This window comes from Fusarium subglutinans, assembly GCF_013396075.1.
Source record: "Fusarium subglutinans strain NRRL 66333 chromosome Unknown NRRL66333_c0000036, whole genome shotgun sequence".
NCBI lineage: Eukaryota > Fungi > Ascomycota > Sordariomycetes > Hypocreales > Nectriaceae > Fusarium > Fusarium subglutinans.
Genome location: NW_023502099.1, coordinates 37,399 through 55,718, shown reverse-complemented (window position 1 = coordinate 55,718; position 18,320 = coordinate 37,399). Strand labels below are relative to the sequence as shown.

The 18,320-nt window shown below is 49.9% G+C and overlaps 8 protein-coding genes across 8 annotated transcripts; 2 read left to right on the top strand and 6 right to left on the bottom strand.

Annotated features, from left to right (window-relative positions):
• Positions 1 to 997: 997 nt before the first annotated feature.
• FSUBG_4040 (cellobiose dehydrogenase) lies at positions 998 to 3,379 on the bottom strand (the record flags this gene model as incomplete). Its single annotated transcript, XM_036681987.1, has 1 exon — positions 998 to 3,379. The coding sequence occupies one exon, from the start codon at positions 3,377 to 3,379 to the stop codon at positions 998 to 1,000; it is 2,382 nt and encodes a 793-aa protein (XP_036540347.1).
• Positions 3,380 to 4,223: 844 nt separating this feature from the next.
• Positions 4,224 to 5,940, bottom strand: FSUBG_4039 (phenylacetate 2-hydroxylase; the record flags this gene model as incomplete). The annotated part of the gene is made up of 4 exons (XM_036681985.1): positions 4,224 to 4,598; positions 4,653 to 4,975; positions 5,023 to 5,656; positions 5,722 to 5,940. The coding sequence occupies 4 exons, from the start codon at positions 5,938 to 5,940 to the stop codon at positions 4,224 to 4,226; spliced, it is 1,551 nt and encodes a 516-aa protein (XP_036540346.1).
• A 1,231-nt stretch (positions 5,941 to 7,171) lies between these two features.
• On the top strand, positions 7,172 to 7,970 carry FSUBG_4038 (uncharacterized protein; the record flags this gene model as incomplete). The annotated part of the gene is made up of 3 exons (XM_036681984.1): positions 7,172 to 7,239; positions 7,287 to 7,482; positions 7,533 to 7,970. 3 exons carry the CDS (start codon positions 7,172 to 7,174, stop codon positions 7,968 to 7,970), a joined length of 702 nt encoding a protein of 233 aa, XP_036540345.1.
• A 907-nt stretch (positions 7,971 to 8,877) lies between these two features.
• Positions 8,878 to 9,404, top strand: FSUBG_4037 (nucleotide-binding alpha-beta plait; the record flags this gene model as incomplete). Its single annotated transcript, XM_036681983.1, has 4 exons — positions 8,878 to 8,897; positions 8,950 to 9,022; positions 9,089 to 9,195; positions 9,257 to 9,404. The coding sequence occupies 4 exons, from the start codon at positions 8,878 to 8,880 to the stop codon at positions 9,402 to 9,404; spliced, it is 348 nt and encodes a 115-aa protein (XP_036540344.1).
• Positions 9,405 to 9,886: 482 nt separating this feature from the next.
• FSUBG_4036 (acetyltransferase) lies at positions 9,887 to 10,649 on the bottom strand (the record flags this gene model as incomplete). Its single annotated transcript, XM_036681982.1, has 3 exons — positions 9,887 to 9,976; positions 10,025 to 10,421; positions 10,474 to 10,649. 3 exons carry the CDS (start codon positions 10,647 to 10,649, stop codon positions 9,887 to 9,889), a joined length of 663 nt encoding a protein of 220 aa, XP_036540343.1.
• Positions 10,650 to 11,326: 677 nt separating this feature from the next.
• FSUBG_4035 (uncharacterized protein) lies at positions 11,327 to 12,712 on the bottom strand (the record flags this gene model as incomplete). The annotated part of the gene is made up of 1 exon (XM_036681981.1): positions 11,327 to 12,712. One exon carries the CDS (start codon positions 12,710 to 12,712, stop codon positions 11,327 to 11,329), a length of 1,386 nt encoding a protein of 461 aa, XP_036540342.1.
• Positions 12,713 to 13,332: 620 nt separating this feature from the next.
• Positions 13,333 to 15,518, bottom strand: FSUBG_4034 (alcohol oxidase; the record flags this gene model as incomplete). Its single annotated transcript, XM_036681980.1, has 8 exons — positions 13,333 to 13,359; positions 13,407 to 14,158; positions 14,206 to 14,419; positions 14,473 to 14,717; positions 14,776 to 14,902; positions 14,953 to 15,214; positions 15,266 to 15,299; positions 15,350 to 15,518. 8 exons carry the CDS (start codon positions 15,516 to 15,518, stop codon positions 13,333 to 13,335), a joined length of 1,830 nt encoding a protein of 609 aa, XP_036540341.1.
• Positions 15,519 to 16,500: 982 nt separating this feature from the next.
• Positions 16,501 to 17,981, bottom strand: FSUBG_4033 (uncharacterized protein; the record flags this gene model as incomplete). Its single annotated transcript, XM_036681979.1, has 2 exons — positions 16,501 to 17,894; positions 17,945 to 17,981. The coding sequence occupies 2 exons, from the start codon at positions 17,979 to 17,981 to the stop codon at positions 16,501 to 16,503; spliced, it is 1,431 nt and encodes a 476-aa protein (XP_036540340.1).
• Positions 17,982 to 18,320: the final 339 nt, after the last annotated feature.

Genomic DNA, 18,320 nt, shown 5'->3' with positions numbered 1-18,320 from the left:
CAGCCAGAACAAGACTTGAGAACTGATTCGAGCCAACATGACTAACAGAGACGCTGTCAAGCAGACCTCGACTCATTAATTCGCTTTGTCGCGCTTTTGAGTGCGGTGACTCAGCTCCTGGTAACTTGTCTAACGATTATGCTCTAACGTTCTGTGATGGTCGCCAGAATGTAACTACAGTGTTTGCCTGTGAGTTTGCAAACAACGAAAACAGGCTGGCTCGATTCTCCAATTCATGGATACCTTAGTATATGAAACGAGTTCTTCGCTACGCATGTAACATCCAGTCGTTGAACAAGTCTGGGCTGGTCGTGAAGAGATGGATCTGCTGATGCTCATGTTACACATTTTGCTAACTTTCCCCAACTAAAAACCCTTGGTGAGATGGCCGAGTTGGTTATGGCGCCAGGTTAAGGTTGGTTATGGCGCCAGGTTAAGGTTAACCTTAACACCAATTTCCTGGTGGAGCAATCCTCCTGGGTTCGAGTCCCAGTCTCATCAGTTTCTTTTGCTGTTCGCAGTGAATAGATCTCCTTTTGCCATAGGTAGTCAAATGAGGCGATTGATTCAGTTTGCGATGTTGGCGGGTGAACAAACTTTGTCGCCTGGGCGCTTACCCGAGCCGACCCGAGGAGGGGAACGCAGCGACAGTTACGGGGCTCTTAGTGACCGTTAACCACCGAAGGCCCTGTAAGTTACGCGCAACAGTTGGGCCGTTCATCGTTTTTGCGACGCCATCAGGATCATTAAAATGTACCGCACCTGAATAGCTGAAGACAGTCACTTGTCCGATATCAATACCTAGTCACATACGCATTTGAACCAAACTTTTCAAGTCAATCATGTTTGCTTGAAGAAACAGACTCATTTTGGAGTCATCAAGATGGTCTATCTGAGAAGCTGTCCTGAGACAATGGTTTAAAATTTGTACATGGTAATGTGATCTTGATCAATTCCGCCTCCGTGGCATTTCCACTTCTGTTATAACACCATCCTTCTACAGGCGACGGTGGTGGCGGCGCTGTCGCATAGACCTTTTGCACTTGGAAGGTCTCTTGGTAGCGACGGGAGTGCTGATGGGAGTAGTAGGAACAGGGACGGTGCCGTTGCTGGGAACGACAGGGCTGGCAGCATCGTTTCCGCCGCCGAGGATCTTGGAAGCGGCGTGCTCAGCAGCGACCATGATGATAGCCTGGGTGTTACCGGTAGGAAGATCAGGGTGGATGGAACCATCAACGACGAACAGGTTCTCAGTACCCCAAACCTTGGTGTCAGTATCGACAACGCTAGTACCATCGTTCTTAGTGCCCATAATAGCAGAGCCGACAAAGTGAGAGCCGCTGACGTACTCGGCCATAAGGCTCTCGGCGGTTGCATTGCTAGCGATGCTGAGGGTGCTGTTGGGCTTGGAGGCAAAGCTGATGAGCTTGTTCATGAAGCTCTTGACAGCCTCCTTGTCGCCGGCAGTCTTGAGGTAAGGCTCGCCGACAAGCTTGGTAGCACCAGAGCTGGTGACGGTAAGAGAACCGCTGGAGGTAGCACCGTGGGTGAGGTAGACCTTGACCTTGACAGTATCGTCACCAGCGGCGGCGCAAGTACCCTGGACGTATCGCTCAACACCATCGGAGCCCTTGACAGTGTCCCAGAAGATGAAGCGCTGGCCAGACTGAGCAAGAAGACCGTCGCCCTGGGCGAAAAGATCAATGTTGGTCTGGCTAGGCTCGGTGAAGTCGGTCTCGGTCAGAGCGGACATGGGCTGCTTGGTCTTCATCTTAACAGTGAAGATAGGGTGGTCCTTGAGGTTCTCTCCGACAGGGAGGTCGAGCCACTGATCCTTGGCAGGCATGGTGAGGCGCTGGCTTCCGCTGGCAACGGCCTCAATCTGCTCAGAAGAACCAATACCAGAGTTGACGAGAAGGCGGGGAGTGGCGAGAGAACCGGCGGCAAGGACGACGGCGCCGTTGGTCTTGAGGTTGATGATCTGGCGGGTTGAAGGACCGGACTGGACCTCAATACCGGTGACAGCCTTACCCTCACGAATGACGCGGAGGACCTTGGTGTTGAGCTGGAGTTTGAAGTTGTTGTTGGCCTGAGCAAGGGGGAGGTAGTCACGGACGGGACCAGCGCGGAGACCGTCGTTGACCATCAGAGGAGGGTGGGTGAACACTGACTTCTTCTTGCTAGGCTCCTCGATGGCATCAACCTCGGTGAAGCCGTTGCTAGAGAAGAACTTGGAGAGGACGTTCCAAGCACCCTGGTCAACTCGCTTACCGTCCTTGGTAGGGCTGGTGGTACCGGGAGTACGCTCGTAGAGCTTATTGGCGGAGCTCTGGACATCCTGCCACTTCCAGCCAGTAGGCCACTTGTCGTCAAAGTCAGCAGGCTGAGGTCGGACAAACATCATGGCGTTGATGACACTTGAGCCACCGAGAATACAACCAGCCATGCTGGCGGTGTCAGTGCAGTAGGCAGAGGTGTCCTTGGCGGTAGTGAGGTAATAGGCCATGGAAGGAACATCGTACTGGGTGACAGTGTCGTTCCAGTCCATGGTAGAGCGGCCACCAGACTCGTAGAAAGAGGCCTTGCCCTGCTCAAGGAGAAGAACAGACTTCTTGGACTCGACGAGACGCTCAGCGACAATGAGACCGGCAGTACCGCCACCAACAACGATGTAGTCATAGGTAGCGTTGGAGACGATGGTAGTGAAGTTGCCAGGGTTAGAACCAGTGCTGCCTCCGGGGCTAGTAACAGGGGTAGTGGCATCGGAAGCAAGCTTAGCCCAGGTCTCAAAGTCGGCGGACTGGGCAGCGGCAGTGTCAAGAGAGTAACCACCGAAGCCAGCGCCGTGGTAGTTGAGAGCACCAGCAGAGTCGGCGGGGTCATCGAGGGCAATGGTGCTCATGGCGAAGCTGAGAACAGCGTTGGTATCAGCAGCTTTGAAGGTGGTACCATCAGTCTTGATGCAACCCTTGCAAAGGAAAGTGAAGGTGAACGAGTCAGTGCCGACCTTGGTACCCTTCTCGATAGGCTTGATAGAGACGGTATCGTCGTCGAGAACGGCAGGGTTGGTGTATCCATCAGCCTGGCGAACTGAAGTAATAACCTTGCCATCGTTGGGCCAAGCAACAACGAGGAGCTTCTTGGTCATGGTAGATCCCATACCGACGGATCCATAACCCTCGGAGATGGGAACGGTCATCTGACCGATGAAGTCGGTGCTGGGGTTCTTTGGCAGAGCAATACCGAAGGAGAACTTGCTGCTCGTGTCGGTGTACTGCTGGAAGGTAATTCCCGTATCGGCATCCTTGTACTCGACAGATTCGGCCGAGACAGCCTGGTACATCAGCGCCGCTGATGAAAGGAGTGTTGAGAAACGCATGTTGGCGGTGTTTCAATAGCGAAGACTATATATCGAAGGATCGTCGGGAAAGAATGTACGAATTGTAAAGTAAAGCTACAAACAAAGAAACGAATGGACAATGTTGGCAGCCAGTGCCGGTAAAGAACGAAGAAAATACGAAAAAGAAAGATAGACCAGACAAGATGGGATGATCAAGGCCATATCCAAGGTGAGATCTCACTTCATTATATATAAATCTCCCATCAAGTACCGGCGCCGGGTACGGAAATTCGCTTCCGAGTGCTCGGGACGGGTTTTGCAAACAAGAGAGACAACATTGGTGGCTTAATTGTTGCACGGGCAATATTCGCTTTCATTGTGGATGAGGGTAGGTATTGCATTCGCCGAGTGTGGGGTTCGGCGAAGCCAGCATCAGGTGAGGTTATGCTGAACTGTTTGAGATATCCCAAGACCTCGAGTTGTAATGCTTCTTGTCCTTTCTCTTACTGGCTGAGGATCTGGTTTCAGGTCGCGGGACAGATCCCCTAACAAGGTAAACAGGGCCACGGTGGGCCCGAGCCTATATATTTGAAACGGCCTTTATCGTCCAAGCTTGTGAGAAACGGTTTCATTTCAGTAGTTTTTAGCCTTAAATTTTGTTTAGTTTGGCTACGGTAGATGCGTCAATTGGTGCAGCTGAACATAATCTGCATGGGTAGAGTGTAGATGACTCGTCACGAAACGGGTAGCGAAACGACTCTGCCTCATTTAGACAACAACAGATAACACTATGCAAGGGTTTAAATCTCCACCTGTCAAACCTTACAATTCTTCCACTGCCCACTTCCCGTTCTCTTAAACTCTTATCCAGACCATTCCTTCATTACCTTATGTCTTGGGTTCGCTCTTCACCAGCAGCAATCCATTCCCTGGCCTTGGCCTCATCTCGTGGCTTGAAACCAACCTTGAAAGGCTTGGGGTCCGTTGTCAGCGAAGTTGGATTGGCGTTGCACTCGATGCAGTCCATGACGGGAAAGTCCTTCTTGTCCTTGGGAGGGAGAATCTCGAAAGCGGTGATAAGGCGGATGAAAGCTGTGTAAAGCTCGCGGTTTGCAAGATGAGAGCCCGCGCACATTCTCGATCCAGCACCATAGGCGTAGTGAGGCGTTCCAACCTCCTTGTCGTCGATATATCGCTCAGGGTTAAACTCATAAGGATTCGCGAATCGTGATTCATCATAGTCTGCGGCGTAGGCGTTCTAAATCTCCGATCAGCTGCATGTTCCATCACCATATGCACAGGGCTGTCTCACCATGAAAAACTTAGTTCCTGCAGGGATCACGGCACCCTGGTAGGGGATATCCTTGATACTTTCCCGAGGCAGGCAGATAGGGATGACTGTCCAAAATCGTAGGATCTCCTTGACAAGAGCTGTGACATAGGGAACCTTCTCTTCCACGAGGCAACGCTCCCAGGCTTCGCCATTGGGGTACACTTTGTAGATCTCCTTAAGGGCCTTGGCTTGAATCTTCTGACCGTGCTCGGTTGCGAGGTATGCGATGCCCATGATGACGTTACCCGGAACTGTGTCCAGACCAGCAGAAACCATAGTGAGGCAGATAGACTTGATCTCGGCTGTTCATTCGTTAGCAACATTGTTTTGCAAGGCGCATCTTCCTTACCATCGTTCAACTTGGCGGTAGGGTCCTTCAGAATGTTTCCAGTGATGCAGGGCTTGTCTGTACCGTTGTCGATTCTGCTCTTTAGATTGGCCAGAAGATCAGACAGATACTTGTCACGTCGAACTCTAAATTCCTCGGCCGATGAGTTTTGCGCTCCCCAAAGTCGAAGCAGCGGAACATAATCTTGCCAGTTGTTGCTAGTCGATCTGAAGTTGGAAATCTCACGCTCAACATAGGTGATTTCGTGGAGAAGCTCAGAGTTGACGTCGCCATCAATGCGGAAGCCGTAGTTCAAAGTCAGAGAAGTGTTGAGCGCAAATCGAGCAAAGTAGGGGGATGGGTCAAGATCCTTGCCTCCGTCCTTGCAATCATTAAGAAGTTCCTCGATGCTGACGAGAGATTCAAGGTCGAGAATTGGCATGTAGGATTGAACAGCAGGGCGGTTGAGGGCAGTGGCGGCAGCTTTGCGGCGGTTCTTGCAGGACTCATCCCACGGTGAAGTGCCGATGGTGAAGCCTTGAGATGAAGAAACAACTGAGTGGAAAGTGTGAAACATGGGGCGGGAGATGAGTGCAGACTGGTGGGTGATCCAGAAATGCTTCACGGCCTCATAAGAGTTGACATAGATGACTCGCTGTGATAGTCAGAATTGAATCTTCAAAACATATACCGTATATGAAAAGCGGCATGAATTCTTACCTTTGTTCCAAGGCGTGTCTGAAAGACAGGTCCGTACTTCTTGGCCCATTTCTGCGCAACTCTGGCATGGTCCGTCCCCAACTGAATCAGGTTTCCGAAAAGTGGTACACCGGGAATCTCGGGGATGCCCTTGATCTTTGGCTGATCAGTCGAGTTGGCCAACTTGTACAGCACGTACAGGCCAATGATAATAGCGAGGTAGATAACTTGATCAGACATGGCTGTTCGTGAAGCTCAAGTCCAGACGGGGGGAAGGGTGACTCTCTGTGTTGCAATGACATGGTAACGTACAGTCCCCTCTGTAGGCCTTTTATACGCAAGATGAGCAGCGTGACATGTTTCCCCTCAGCTGCACTACTCGGGATCTACAAAGAAACCCCAAGTCTTGATAACCGAATAAGCGGGGGAGCCGTGTGCCGAATCCCATCATGGCCTTTGTTAAGCAGGCCTCAATTGGGCTGTCTCGAGTCGCACGCAGGAAGTTTGGGTATGGCTTGATACTTATTGTCGGCTATTCATTCAACGGGCCAAACCTGAAGAGGGAATTAGAGGAGAAAAGGGCTCGATTCTTCGGAAATACTGCTCAATTGCTTGATATAATTCGGAAATATTTCCGAGCCATCGAGAGAATCTCTCCAGATCCACTAGTGTCCTCATGATGCGTCACCAGTGCATGGTCTGCCTGACTCCACATTCTAGGTGTCGGAAAATCTTCCGAGACAGTAAGACATCTCGTCACCTATTGTCTTTAAAGAATCCCCCTTCAACAATTGAACAACTCTTCTGGCGAATCAAGGCTCATGGAGACGCCATTCAATTAACTTTGCCAGCATGTTATCGGCCTATCAAATGCCCCGGAAAGCTTCGCAACCAAAACATTCTCAACCTCATGTTGTAGGCTGCGGGGATTTAACGGTAAAAACATGCAACACTATTTTCTAGTAAACGAACACTTCAGAAATAAACGTGTGGACTATCTCCGTACATAAAATGAGAAAATCCATCCTATCGGATTGACTGAATGCGATTTTGGTTAACGCAGCCTACATGTTTGATCTCTGTGAAGAGCAACCGCGTGACGGATAATAAGAGCCGAATGCACTCGGAAGTTAGGATATCAAGTGGCTAGACCCGGTTTATCGAAACGACAACGGTGTTCTTAGCCAATGACGAGACGAAGGAAGGAATAGTGAAACGCCCTCGTCGCGAGAACACACAATTGTTTCTACCATGTATCTCGGATGTCAGCTGAGTAGCTCTTCACTGCACTGATTTGCAGCGAGCTTTGATCCATGTCCCGGGTCATAAATCTCAGCAAACCGACGTAGCTCGGGACTTGGCTGGACAAGAATCTATAAAAGTGAGTTCGTTGTGAATCGAGGTGAGTTACAAGTTTACAACAACAATCGATCATTTACTCATCATAACCTCCTTGTCGAAAACAACCAATATGTCCGTCCCCTTCGACCTCGCAAAGCCCACCAGGACCATTCACATCGGTGTCATTCTGATGAACAGGTGAGTGAGCAGAATCAGCCGACGAACCCCCGCTCATATATTTCCAGCGAGACCGAGATTCTCGACGTCGCTCCCATTGATTTCTTGTACGGACTCTCCAAGAAAGCATGGAAGAGCAGCTTTGAAAGCGTTGCGCCTGCCAAGCTCGAATCCGAGACAATGGATATGGAATTTCATTGGGTTTCTGAGAAGGGAACTGATTCTCACTCCATCTTGACAAGTGGTATCAAGGTTGTGGCTACGGTATGTTCACTTGACACTTGAACCTCATTCCGTTGTACTGATACGGAAAGGACTCTTTCAATACTTGCCCTACGCTAGATATCGTTCTCATGGGCGCAAACACTGCTCACTACACCCCCAATGAAGCTGAGCTTGCCTTTGTTCGCAAAGCCTACGAGGAATGCTCTGCTTTCCTCAGCATCTGTGGCGGTGTCCTCATTCCTCTGCAGGCCGGTATTTTGAACGGCAAAACGGCAACTGGCCCGATTATTGTGCTCGAGACTGTCCGAAAGCAAGCGCCAGAAGTCAACTGGGTCACCAAGCGCTGGGTCAGAGACGGGAAATTGTGGACAAGCGGTGCGCTCCTCAATGGTACAGATATGATGACGAACTTCATGAAGCATTACTGGGGCGGCGAAGGTGGGTTTGTTGACTTCTTGAGCAAACTTGGTGCTTGGCCAGATCGCGATGTTGATTATAAGGACGCTGATTTCACTGGGCTTCTGTGATGTGCACGTACCAATGTATGTGGTTCGCAAGTTCGATGGAATGGCGGGGGACAGCGAAGCCGTTGAACAGTTTGGACGTTGGAATCGTTCTGGAATACAGTCTCTATCGCATTACTTGGAATAGATCAGTACCTCAACCGGCTGAAGAATATTTATCGAAAACTCAAATATTGCGCAATTTTCAGGCAATTCTCACATCATTAGGCGCTGCGCCGAACATCATGCTCTAAGGTGCCAAGCGGGCGTATCGCGGGTACACGCCCACTAGCCCAGGGCAGGGCAATTTTTGCACCTTGATAGATAGTGGCGAGGTGTTTGCAGATTAGCGCTGGACCCTTTTTGCCCCTCCAAGCCCCTCCATCACTAGCCACATCGGGGAGGGCTCCAGGACCCTTTTTCTCGGTGGCAGACTCTGATTGGCTGTTGGCTGCCCAGCTCCGTCGATCTTGGGTAGCTCAAGGGAGAGAGGTCCCCACTGCAATCTCTGCTGTTTCGATCCGAGAGTTAAGGCCTGTTAGCATTTTAACAGGAGAGTTAAAAAGCGTCACGATTTGAGCAGCTCGCACAAGATTTGAGCAAGGCACAAAGATGCACTTCTACGTAGCTAACATTGAATAATAATCGTGCCCAACACAAAACAATCAATCAGGGAAACTCAATAATCGGCTAAGCCTGATCGATGATAGGGAGGCTGAGACACTACGTCATGATAATAGGTAGGCAACTGTTTTTGGAGCGCAAGCGCAGGTTGGTCCTGCTGCATTACCAGTCTACCCCAGTCACGTGGGCAGCTCGAAAAGAGGGGAAACTTGTGGCTTGAGGGCTATATAACGCACCGCGCCGTCTGACAATTGCATATTCCTCTAAAATCGTCACATTTTCGCGTCGAAAACACAAGTCCCTCACCATGTCCAAACTCTTTGTCGGGTAAGTCGCGAGTATTGAATACGATGGATTCCAGCTGATTTGACGTCTCTAGCGGCCTCGCCTGGGCCTCAACCAGCGACTCTCTCCGCGCCAAGTTCAGCGAATTTGGTGAGGTCACTGACGCCGTAAGCACTCCTCCGCCCGCCCGCACACTTCGAGCTTCGAGACGCTGATACGATTTATTTTTCTAGATTGTCATGACCGACCGCGAGACTGGTCGATCAAGGGGATTCGGATTCGTTACCTTCGCCAGCCAGGACGATGCTTCCGCTGCCATCAACGCTATGAATGAGCAGGAGTGAGTTACACGCAGCAACATCGCATACATCACGGAAATGATTCTAACGCACCGATTCCAGATTCGAGGGTCGCCAGATCCGCGTCAGCGAGGCCAACCAGGGTGGCGGTCGCGGTGGTGGCCGTGGTGGTTACGGCGGCGGCGGCGGCGGCTACGGTGGTGGTGGTGGCTATGGCCGTGGCAGCGGCGGCGGTGGATGGAGAGATTAAGTCCCCGCATTTTCTTGATTGAGGACGGCTGAGTTTTATGATTCCCTCTCGGTTGGCACGATGGACACGGGAGAACGCACAAGTCTAACGACTGCTGCAAAGTGCTGCAGCGTACATGGGTTTCGCGAAGAAAACAATTCATAGCAATACACTCGGATCACACACACCATTAAATATTTTCCCTCATCGTTCGCATATCTGTAGTGCTTCGGCTTTGATGTAGTGGTGAACCACGCTTCGTGTTTTCGCGCTGGAGTCGCAAAGGCAATTCCGTTGTTGGATCAATGCTCGACATAGTGCCAGAGCTACTAGAAACTATAACGCATTGACTATATACTTCTAACTTTACTTGGATAATACTCAAGCTTGGATGCCATTACATCCTGACTCTGGTTCAACACTCTGGAGAGCCTGCAGAATCTTGGGACTTCGAGAGAAATGTCACGTTGATATTCATACTCCAGGCCACTCAAGACTTTGATCTATACTTGCTGCTTTCCGTTCGGGTTCCTTTCAAGCTTACGAATGATCTTGGCAGGATTCCCAGCAACCACATGGTAAGGCGGTACGTCCTGCGGAAATGTCAGATACCGTAACACAAGAAACGAAGTGCAACAAACCTTCGTGACAACACTTCCCGCACCAACCGTGGAACCAGTACCGATGGTGATACCCGGGAGAATGGTCACGTTGCCCGCGATCCAGCAATCTTCTCCTACAGTGATTGTGCCACCCAGTTCTGGTCCGTTTGTGCCATTACGCAGCTCAGGATTCAGAGGATGCGTACCAGAGAAGAATGAAACGTTTGGTCCGATCAACGTCCTTGAGCCGATGGTTACTTGGCATGTATCAAGTATTGTGCAGTTGAAGTTGATAAAAACATTGCTTCCTACTTTGATATTCGTGCCGTAGTCGATCCTGATGGGTGCTTCGATCCAGGGATATTCGTGCAACACGTTGTCCTCCTCATCTTCTGTGGCTGCAGGCGCCGGTAAAGGGCGATCGTCGTTTGTTATCCTGACCCGGTGTGAGTAAAGATGAGGGAGCCTTTTACACGGGTCGAGCTTACTGTCTCCAGAATTCGGCCATCTCGCGGCGTGTTGGGTCCTCGGCTCCGTTGAGTCGAGTGACAGCTTGCCTGCATCGCCTACGGGCGGCTACCAAATCGGGCGTGAAGGCGTAGTACAGATCGCCGCGGCGCATGCGGTTGAGGTTGTCCTCTTCGTCGATGTTAAAGACGGTCATTGTAGGACAGACTGTTTGCAAGATTCAAGATTCTTTCGTGACAAGAGGGAGATGCAGCGAATGAAACACAGGAATATGATAGGTTGATAGTCTTTGCTTCTATGTATGCTGTTCTTAGGGATGGCGATGGTGTAGGCTTTAGATTTACCCTCGATCGAAGATTGACGAGAGTCAGTTGGTGATGCATGCCGTCGGAATTTCAATGATCCATGCCTAAATAACTCAAGTTGGTCGTTCTGGCTTTTGAGTTTTGACCCTCTTCCTTCTGGATGGGACACGCTAAGACTCTGTCGTGATAGTGGGACTGCTTCATCGGGACAAACTCATGTCGCAATAACGTATTCGATAAACATTTGATCATCACCTGGTATAATTCCAAGCCTTGGGAAGCAGCCGGCTACGTTGGCTTTGCATGATTTCGAATGAGTTAGATACCTGGGTCTTTATTCGCATTTTTCATGCCCAAGAAACAATTGAACATTCTTCGCCTGAAAGATCTAAGGGTTCGATTCCCTGCAGCCGACTTTCTTCTGTTTGGGGTTTGAAAACTTTCTTCAGGAACCAAAGAAGACTGTTTCGATTTCATTATTATTAACATACAATAGTTAGTGTTAAATGCGCTCAAGTGGCGCGCCAAGGGCTCGTCCCGACAGTCTTGTCCAAAGAGAAACATCATCCTAGTTCGCACCAACAATCAACTCACCAAATTCCTGTTCCTCCCGTAACTGCAAATCCTCTTGGTACACCCGTAACTCTTCTTTCTCTTCACTACTCAAAAGGCTTGTCCAAGTGAAAACCTGGTCCTGACACCAGACGTGAAACCTCCTTGGTCTCTTGTTCTGGGGGTCATCAAGCATTTCCATCGTCACTAATCGTTCATCATCCCAGATACCAAAGCCCAAGCTCCTGAATGGCCGGAATAGCAAACCTTCACTCAATCTTGGAGTACCTCTGGGGCATAAAAGTGGCCCAGCCCATCTCAAACCCTTACATCCGACTAAAACTTTGTGGCAGTGATAAGTAAACGCATCATTTGGGTCAACGCAAGGAAACGGGGGCGGCTTCAGAATAACGGCGGGCCATGCGAAGTCTGCAGCTTTCTTCTTTGGATGGGGTAACTGCAAGTGGCTTCCCTCCACTGGTTTGAAGCCTGTGTTGAAAAAAACACTCAGACCCTTATTCACAACATCAGTATCACCGACACAAGAACTTTCATCTGAACAACCTTCCAAATGTCGGACGTAAAGCAAAGCAGCCCACAACGGTTCTCGGGCGATCCATAGACTTGATTTCCTGAGTCTTGATAGGCAAGTCTCACCGGATCCCATGTCACGGATTGCCTCGATATCAGAGGCTGACCAGTTCAGTCGCTTTTCTGAAGCAGCATTACTGAGCTCATAGCATAACTGGAGACACCAAAAGCCAAGGGTAATTCTCTGCATTTCATACCAGGACGCTTCACCGCCAGTGTTGAGCTTGTATGGTTGTCCCCATAGTTGGCCATCAGGTCGTCGATTCCAAGGAAGCGTGCCAAGATGGTAGCACTTGTCGGTCAGATGCTGCGGCTTTGTCGCTTTGATTCTTTCATGGAAGAAGTCAAAGGCCTCTCCTGCAAGCAACTTGATCTTCCGAAAGAGGAACAGCATTTCTCTTGGCGTAATAAAATTGTCACCTCGCATTACATGGGCAAGACGAATGCGTGGGATGCAAGATGGCGGACTCGATTGAATATCTGGAACGCGGTCTCCTTGGGCATTCTGAAACGAGGTCGGCATGATGAACTTTGTGATAAAGGTGGTGAGGTTCCTTGCTGGTGGGTTTGTCGCGGAAGAATGCCTGATGAGGGCTACCAAGCGCAGGACGTGCGGGATCCATGGCGTTGTCGCAAGATTGTGAGCTGATGCGTCGAGGACGTTATCGAGAACCTCGGCTCCCAAGGTCCCGTCCAGGAAGTGAAGGATATGCGGCGACGCCTTGGCGACACTGTATAAGCTTCTGACATCGGGTAAATTGCTGAGTATCGGCGCGATAAGCTCCGGCGGTAGAGTCGCAAAGACGTCCATGTCGACCAGCTGCTGATTGAATCGAGGGTTGAACGAAATTGAGGTCACGATGCTTGACTTCTGAAGTTACCCCTCAGATGGATATTGTCAGCATCATCGAGACTCTCACGTGGCTGGCTGAATTGACTTAAAAAGAGCTTATCCGTTGATGCCGGCGTTGACGTGGCTACTCGTGGTCACACGCTAAGACCCCAGATCGAGCAAACGATATCAGGAGCGAATAAGATAGCATCGCCATTGAGGGGTCGCATTGATATGACGTTTTGTTCAAACACCGCCACTTGAGATATGCTGTGAAACCTGTTTGCCATCAAAATACGCAACTGACTACGCGTCGCCAAAGTCCTATAAGAAAGATCTAAAGCGAGTGCATGTCTTGTAGCTGGCCAAGAGTAGGTACTTTGATCTGCATTGCGCATATGGGCAAAGTCAGCAGCTGATGTATGGCGAATGGATTTCATTTCAGTAACAATGTCAATCTTTCGAGCAGAAAAGTTTATAACTTTAGGACATTGCTGAGTCTCTATGCACTGAGAGGTAAATCAATATCTACAAGGTAAAAAACACGCGTCCAAAATCACGTTTCCTGCCCACCTGGGCTGTCTGAAAACCAACACCACTCAACCGCGCTTGATCAGGTCGGCAGCCTGTTTGTGTTAGAGACATGCGAGAAATAATTTGATGCATAGCTTACCTTTTCAGCGACAGCATAAACAGTCGTCATTGTATGTGTCGCAGGAAGCAAAGGAATGACACTGGCATCGACGATGCGAAGGCCCTTGATGCCGTAGACTCTGAGCTTCTCGTCAACTACACCGCCGTCACTGCGGCTACCAAGCTTGCAAGAGCCTGCAGGATGGAATAGAGTTGACGCGCTGTTGCGGATAAACTGCTCAATATCACTGTCACTTGTGACGTTGGCTCCTGGCACAATCTCGAAGGGGCTCAGGGACTTGATCGAGGGTGCGCCAGACAGCTTTCGAACAAACTTGACACCTTCGGTGAGGATGGCGATATCGAGAGGGTTCTTGAGAAACTCGGGGTTGGCATCGGGAGAGTCGAAGATGCTGGAAGACTTGGCCTTGACGGAGCCTCGAGAGTAGGGGTGCTGAAGACCAAGGACTGAGGTTCCATCGGCCCAGATAACCTCCAGGATGGCTGACTTTGTATCAAGAAGCTTGTCGTTAAGGACCTTTTGCTGCTTCTTGTAGCCCTTGACGACCTCGGCTGGTGTACCTGAGGGGAGGAACTTGGAGCCGTCCTGGCTGGCGGCCTGCTTATGAATGTCCGAAGCGGAGCTTGTGTAGTTGGACAGAGGGAGGAAGAGAAGGAAGTCACCAGTGGGCGAAGTATAAGGTCCTTTCTTTTGCTGATCGTATTCAGCACGCGCCTCGGCAGCGAAAGTGGCGTTGCTGGTAAGGTTGCCAGTTTGGATAGGAGCATTGACTAAACACAATTAGCTCAAGACATGTTAAGAAAAGCGCGTGACTTACCTGTGCCCACAACAGCGAGTAAAACGTGATCGTGGAAGTTCTGGCCAACAGCGGGGAGATCAACAACGACAGGGACACCGATGCTGGAGAGAAGAGCCGAGTCACCAATACCAGAGACCTGCAAGATCTGAGGAGTGTGAATGGATCCAGCCGCAAGGATGACCTCCTTCTTCGCCTTGACGGTCTTCTTGGCGCTGTCCTTGTTCTTCGCGAACTGTAGAAAGTTGATTAGTTATGAAATGTTACTACTGTTGGGCAACCGCTTACCTCGACACCGGTAGCCTTCACGGAGCTTCCGTTCTTGCTAGTGAGAATGCGAGTAACTTGGTTGCCGGGGAGAACTTGGAGGTTCTTGCGCTGAGAGACTGCGCTATAGTAGTCCTGTGCAGAGGAGCGAACAACGGTCTTGGGGTTGAGGTTGTGAGGGCAGAAGTATCCTCCAATCGCGCCACCATTAGCTTGGTCGAAGGCGACGCTGATGTCGAGTTCCCCAGTGGCCTTGACAAGATTTTCTGGGGTTTATCAGTATTGGTACGCTTGGCGGACTGTACATTGGAAAGATGCACTTACTCGTCGTGGGCCAGAAGAACGGCGAGTAGCTGGAGTGAATAAAGCCCGAAGAGCCATGCGCCGAAGGGTCCGTGGTGATGCCATACTCCCTCTTGATGTCGGAAGTCGGACCGGTGAACTTCTCGTTCTGTGATTTGGATTAGTCTTGATATCATGACTTTGCCAACTGTAGCCGACCTTCTTGAAATAAGGAAGCAATGTATCCCACTGCCAATCACTGTTTCCCAACTCAGCCCAGCGATCATAGTCTGCTTTTGAACCACGGTCATAGACCATGCGATTGAGCTTGGTTGAGCCTCCAACGACCTTGCCCAAAGGAATGGAGACGTTGCGTCCATTGAGAGAAGTGGTGGCGGGATAAGTCAGATTCCAGTCGTACTTTGTGCCAACAGCACCGCCAGCAAGGCCTGGGATTGTCACGATATCTTCATTCTTATCGCTGTATAGCTGTCAGTATCTTATTACTGGTCAAAATTCTCAGATCTCTTACAAATCACCAGCTTCAATCACGAGCACAGTCACAGCTGTTGGGGCGTCAGCAAACATGGAGGGCTGATGCAACGGCAGAACGCACCCGGATCCTCCGATAGGCGGTTGGCGACAGTGAGGCCTGAAGCGCCTGCACCAACAATGATATAATCGTATTCTGTGCGCAAACTTGCATCTTGACGTGGGTAAGCTGATGCTGTTGTCGCGTGCAGGCAGCTCAGGGCTGCCAAGGTAAGCGCCTGGAATCTAGACATGATCGAAATGAATGACGGTGAATGAATGTTTGTATTTACAACTTGGCTGATCAAACTGTAGCTGTAAGAGAATGGATGGGACGAAGGCGATCTTATACCCTCCGAGTTGCAGCAAATACCTGATCAGGACTGATACAGAAGGTGTCATTACAATCTATCCCAGAACAAAACGTGCCATTGATGATTCCAAGCGTTGGCACTGGAAAACCTGCTTGTTTATGCAGCCGAATCCCGCGCTCAATTACCGAAATCGAAGGTTTTGTTTCACCCCTTGGATGGCCGTTTCAGGAACGCATTCAAAAGGACGCTCAAGAGGGAATCATGTCCGCAAACCTTATTTCGGAGCTCCGAATAGAGTAGGATCCCCCATTGGACACGGGCCAGGTTCTCAGCGAGCATCGCCTTCAAGACCCTGGCTTAGCATGGCCTGATAAGGTTTGCATAGCCGATTTGGACATAGAGTACGCGCATCCTGATGTTGTAAGCAATTGTAATGATATTGTGCCATGGCCGGTGGGATAAAAGGATGAGGACTGAGGAGGTGTTGTTTTGTAGCCGAGACTACCGAGGTGAGTGAGGTTGGATCTATAGAGGAGTCAATAAAGACCAGGTCTTTTCATACAAGAAAATAATTTAATCTCTCTGCCTATCATCGAGTTAAGTATCAGATAAGACAATAATAAATACATGGAGTTCAAATTTGCAATGATTGGCAGCCTTGAATGTATTTATACGAGTAAGTAAGGTAGGATAGCTGAAAGGTCAGTGGCATAACTCGCCTACACAGCCGCCGCATCAAGATCGCATGTTACAGTGGGATGCGCCTCTGAGGGGTTAGCGCCATGGCCGCTAAATCTTAGTCGCTGTTGACGCCTGACAGCAGAGCCACGATTCAACTTCAATTGAACTCGTACAAGCATTATGCCTGAAATGACGATATCACGGCAATTGACATCGCCGGTACCTTTCTTTCCCCTCTATTTCAGTTGGATGCCCAAGGTACGCAGCTCGTGTTGAAGTATGATTTGATGCCATCGATCACAGCCTGGACAAGGCTCTCCTCAATAGAACCATCCTGCCACGTAAAGCCAAACCCAACATACTCCTCATTGTTAAGTACGCAAACCACCACTGGAGCTCCTCCAGCATATGCGCATCGGCTCAACAACACTCTTCCCCGATGCCATGATATTTTGGCATCACCCTTGACATTCTTAGCCTGTGGAAAGGTCCCGAGGTTTGAGATCTCAAAAGATTCTCCGCGAGGATGGCCGATTGATCCGGCCAAGGCTGCGCCGATGTCTGGAATGAGCCTGAGCGCAGCGACATTTGCATATGGCTCTCCGGAAGGTGAGGCATTCGCAAAATACTTTCTGGTAGCCTGTTGAATTTTCTTGGCATGGTTCCAGATCCCAAAAGCACCTGCACTTGAGTCATCCGAAACCTGATCTAAATCGGCGCGAAGAAGCTGGACTTTGAAGGCATCAATGTAGTTACCCATGACTCCTTCGACCTGCTTTGTTGGTAGGTCTGATCGCAAGCTTACTGGGAGATTGCATAAAAGAGCCTCTGCTGTCGATGGGAGGTTGTCGTATAGCAGCCTTGCGACCAGAGCTGGAAGAGCCGCTGTTGGCGCCACTCTGTGCTTCTTGCAGTCTTGCACAAAGCGCTCCATGATATTTGATGGGAGCGAGAGTGATTTGTAACGTGTACTGCATGGTAATGCAATGGGAGTGCCCCTCCACTCATTCAGCTGCGCAGCATCAGATGTCGGTGCGCTTGTTGGAATCGGCAATGGGTGAAGCTCCTCCAGTGATGGAGCAATCGGCCCATCATTTGAGAATACAACGTGATCAATCTTTTGTTCTGTGGAATTTGCCACAATGTCACAAAGAGATTTCTGGAAGGAATCATGGAATATATGAAGGCCAGTGCCGTCGGTCATTGAATGGTGAGCAATGAATGAGGCCGTGAATCCTTTGCTCAAACCATGGTCTTTGAGTATTACCAGTCTCCAAACTGGTAAAGTGCCGTATCCAGTCTTGAAGTTTGTGTTGTGTTGGCGCTCAAGCAGTGAATCGAGCTCCTCGTCTGTTTGATCTGTGGTCCAACATGGCTGACTTCGTTCAACAAAGGACACAACTTTCTTGAGATCGATTGAGGCTAGTCGTCCCCAATACGGCTCTTCTTTCTCAGGTATCACTGGGATCGCGAACAGAACCGGATGCTGGGTGAGGACTTGTGATAAGGCACCGTAGACGGCCTCTTCCAGATCGAAGCCAGGCAAGACCTGTGTTGGCGCGTAGTGTGCAGAAAGACCAGTATTTGTAAAGAAGTGTATATGATGGGCGATTGTTGAGAGCTGCTCGAGCTTGCCTACGCTCTTAGTTAGCAGCCTTTGAAGGAAGGCAGGCGGAAATGTGTACCAAGCGGGCGTATCTTCTTCAATTGCCGTTCCGTCATACTGAAAGGTGCTTGCAAATTTTGGCAACGGGAAGATGGCTACTGTCACAGCATTGCAGTAAGATGAATGGCCAAAAACACATGATGTACTAGTTAAATCTCTTTCCTCTTAATTCATTCGATGTGGTGGTATCGAGGTAGCTGAACTCCAACTCGTTTACTGCGTGCGAACATATGAGCAAGAAAGACAATGAAAAGAGGATCGCGTACCTGGTATTGAGAAAGTTATTTATTTATGCGCGCAGAGAATCTAGAACGATCCTTCAAGCCTCTTTCAGGGGTCCCATGACTAGGCGGGACAGATAATGAGCTCTTGCCTTATCGACGATAGCTTCATGC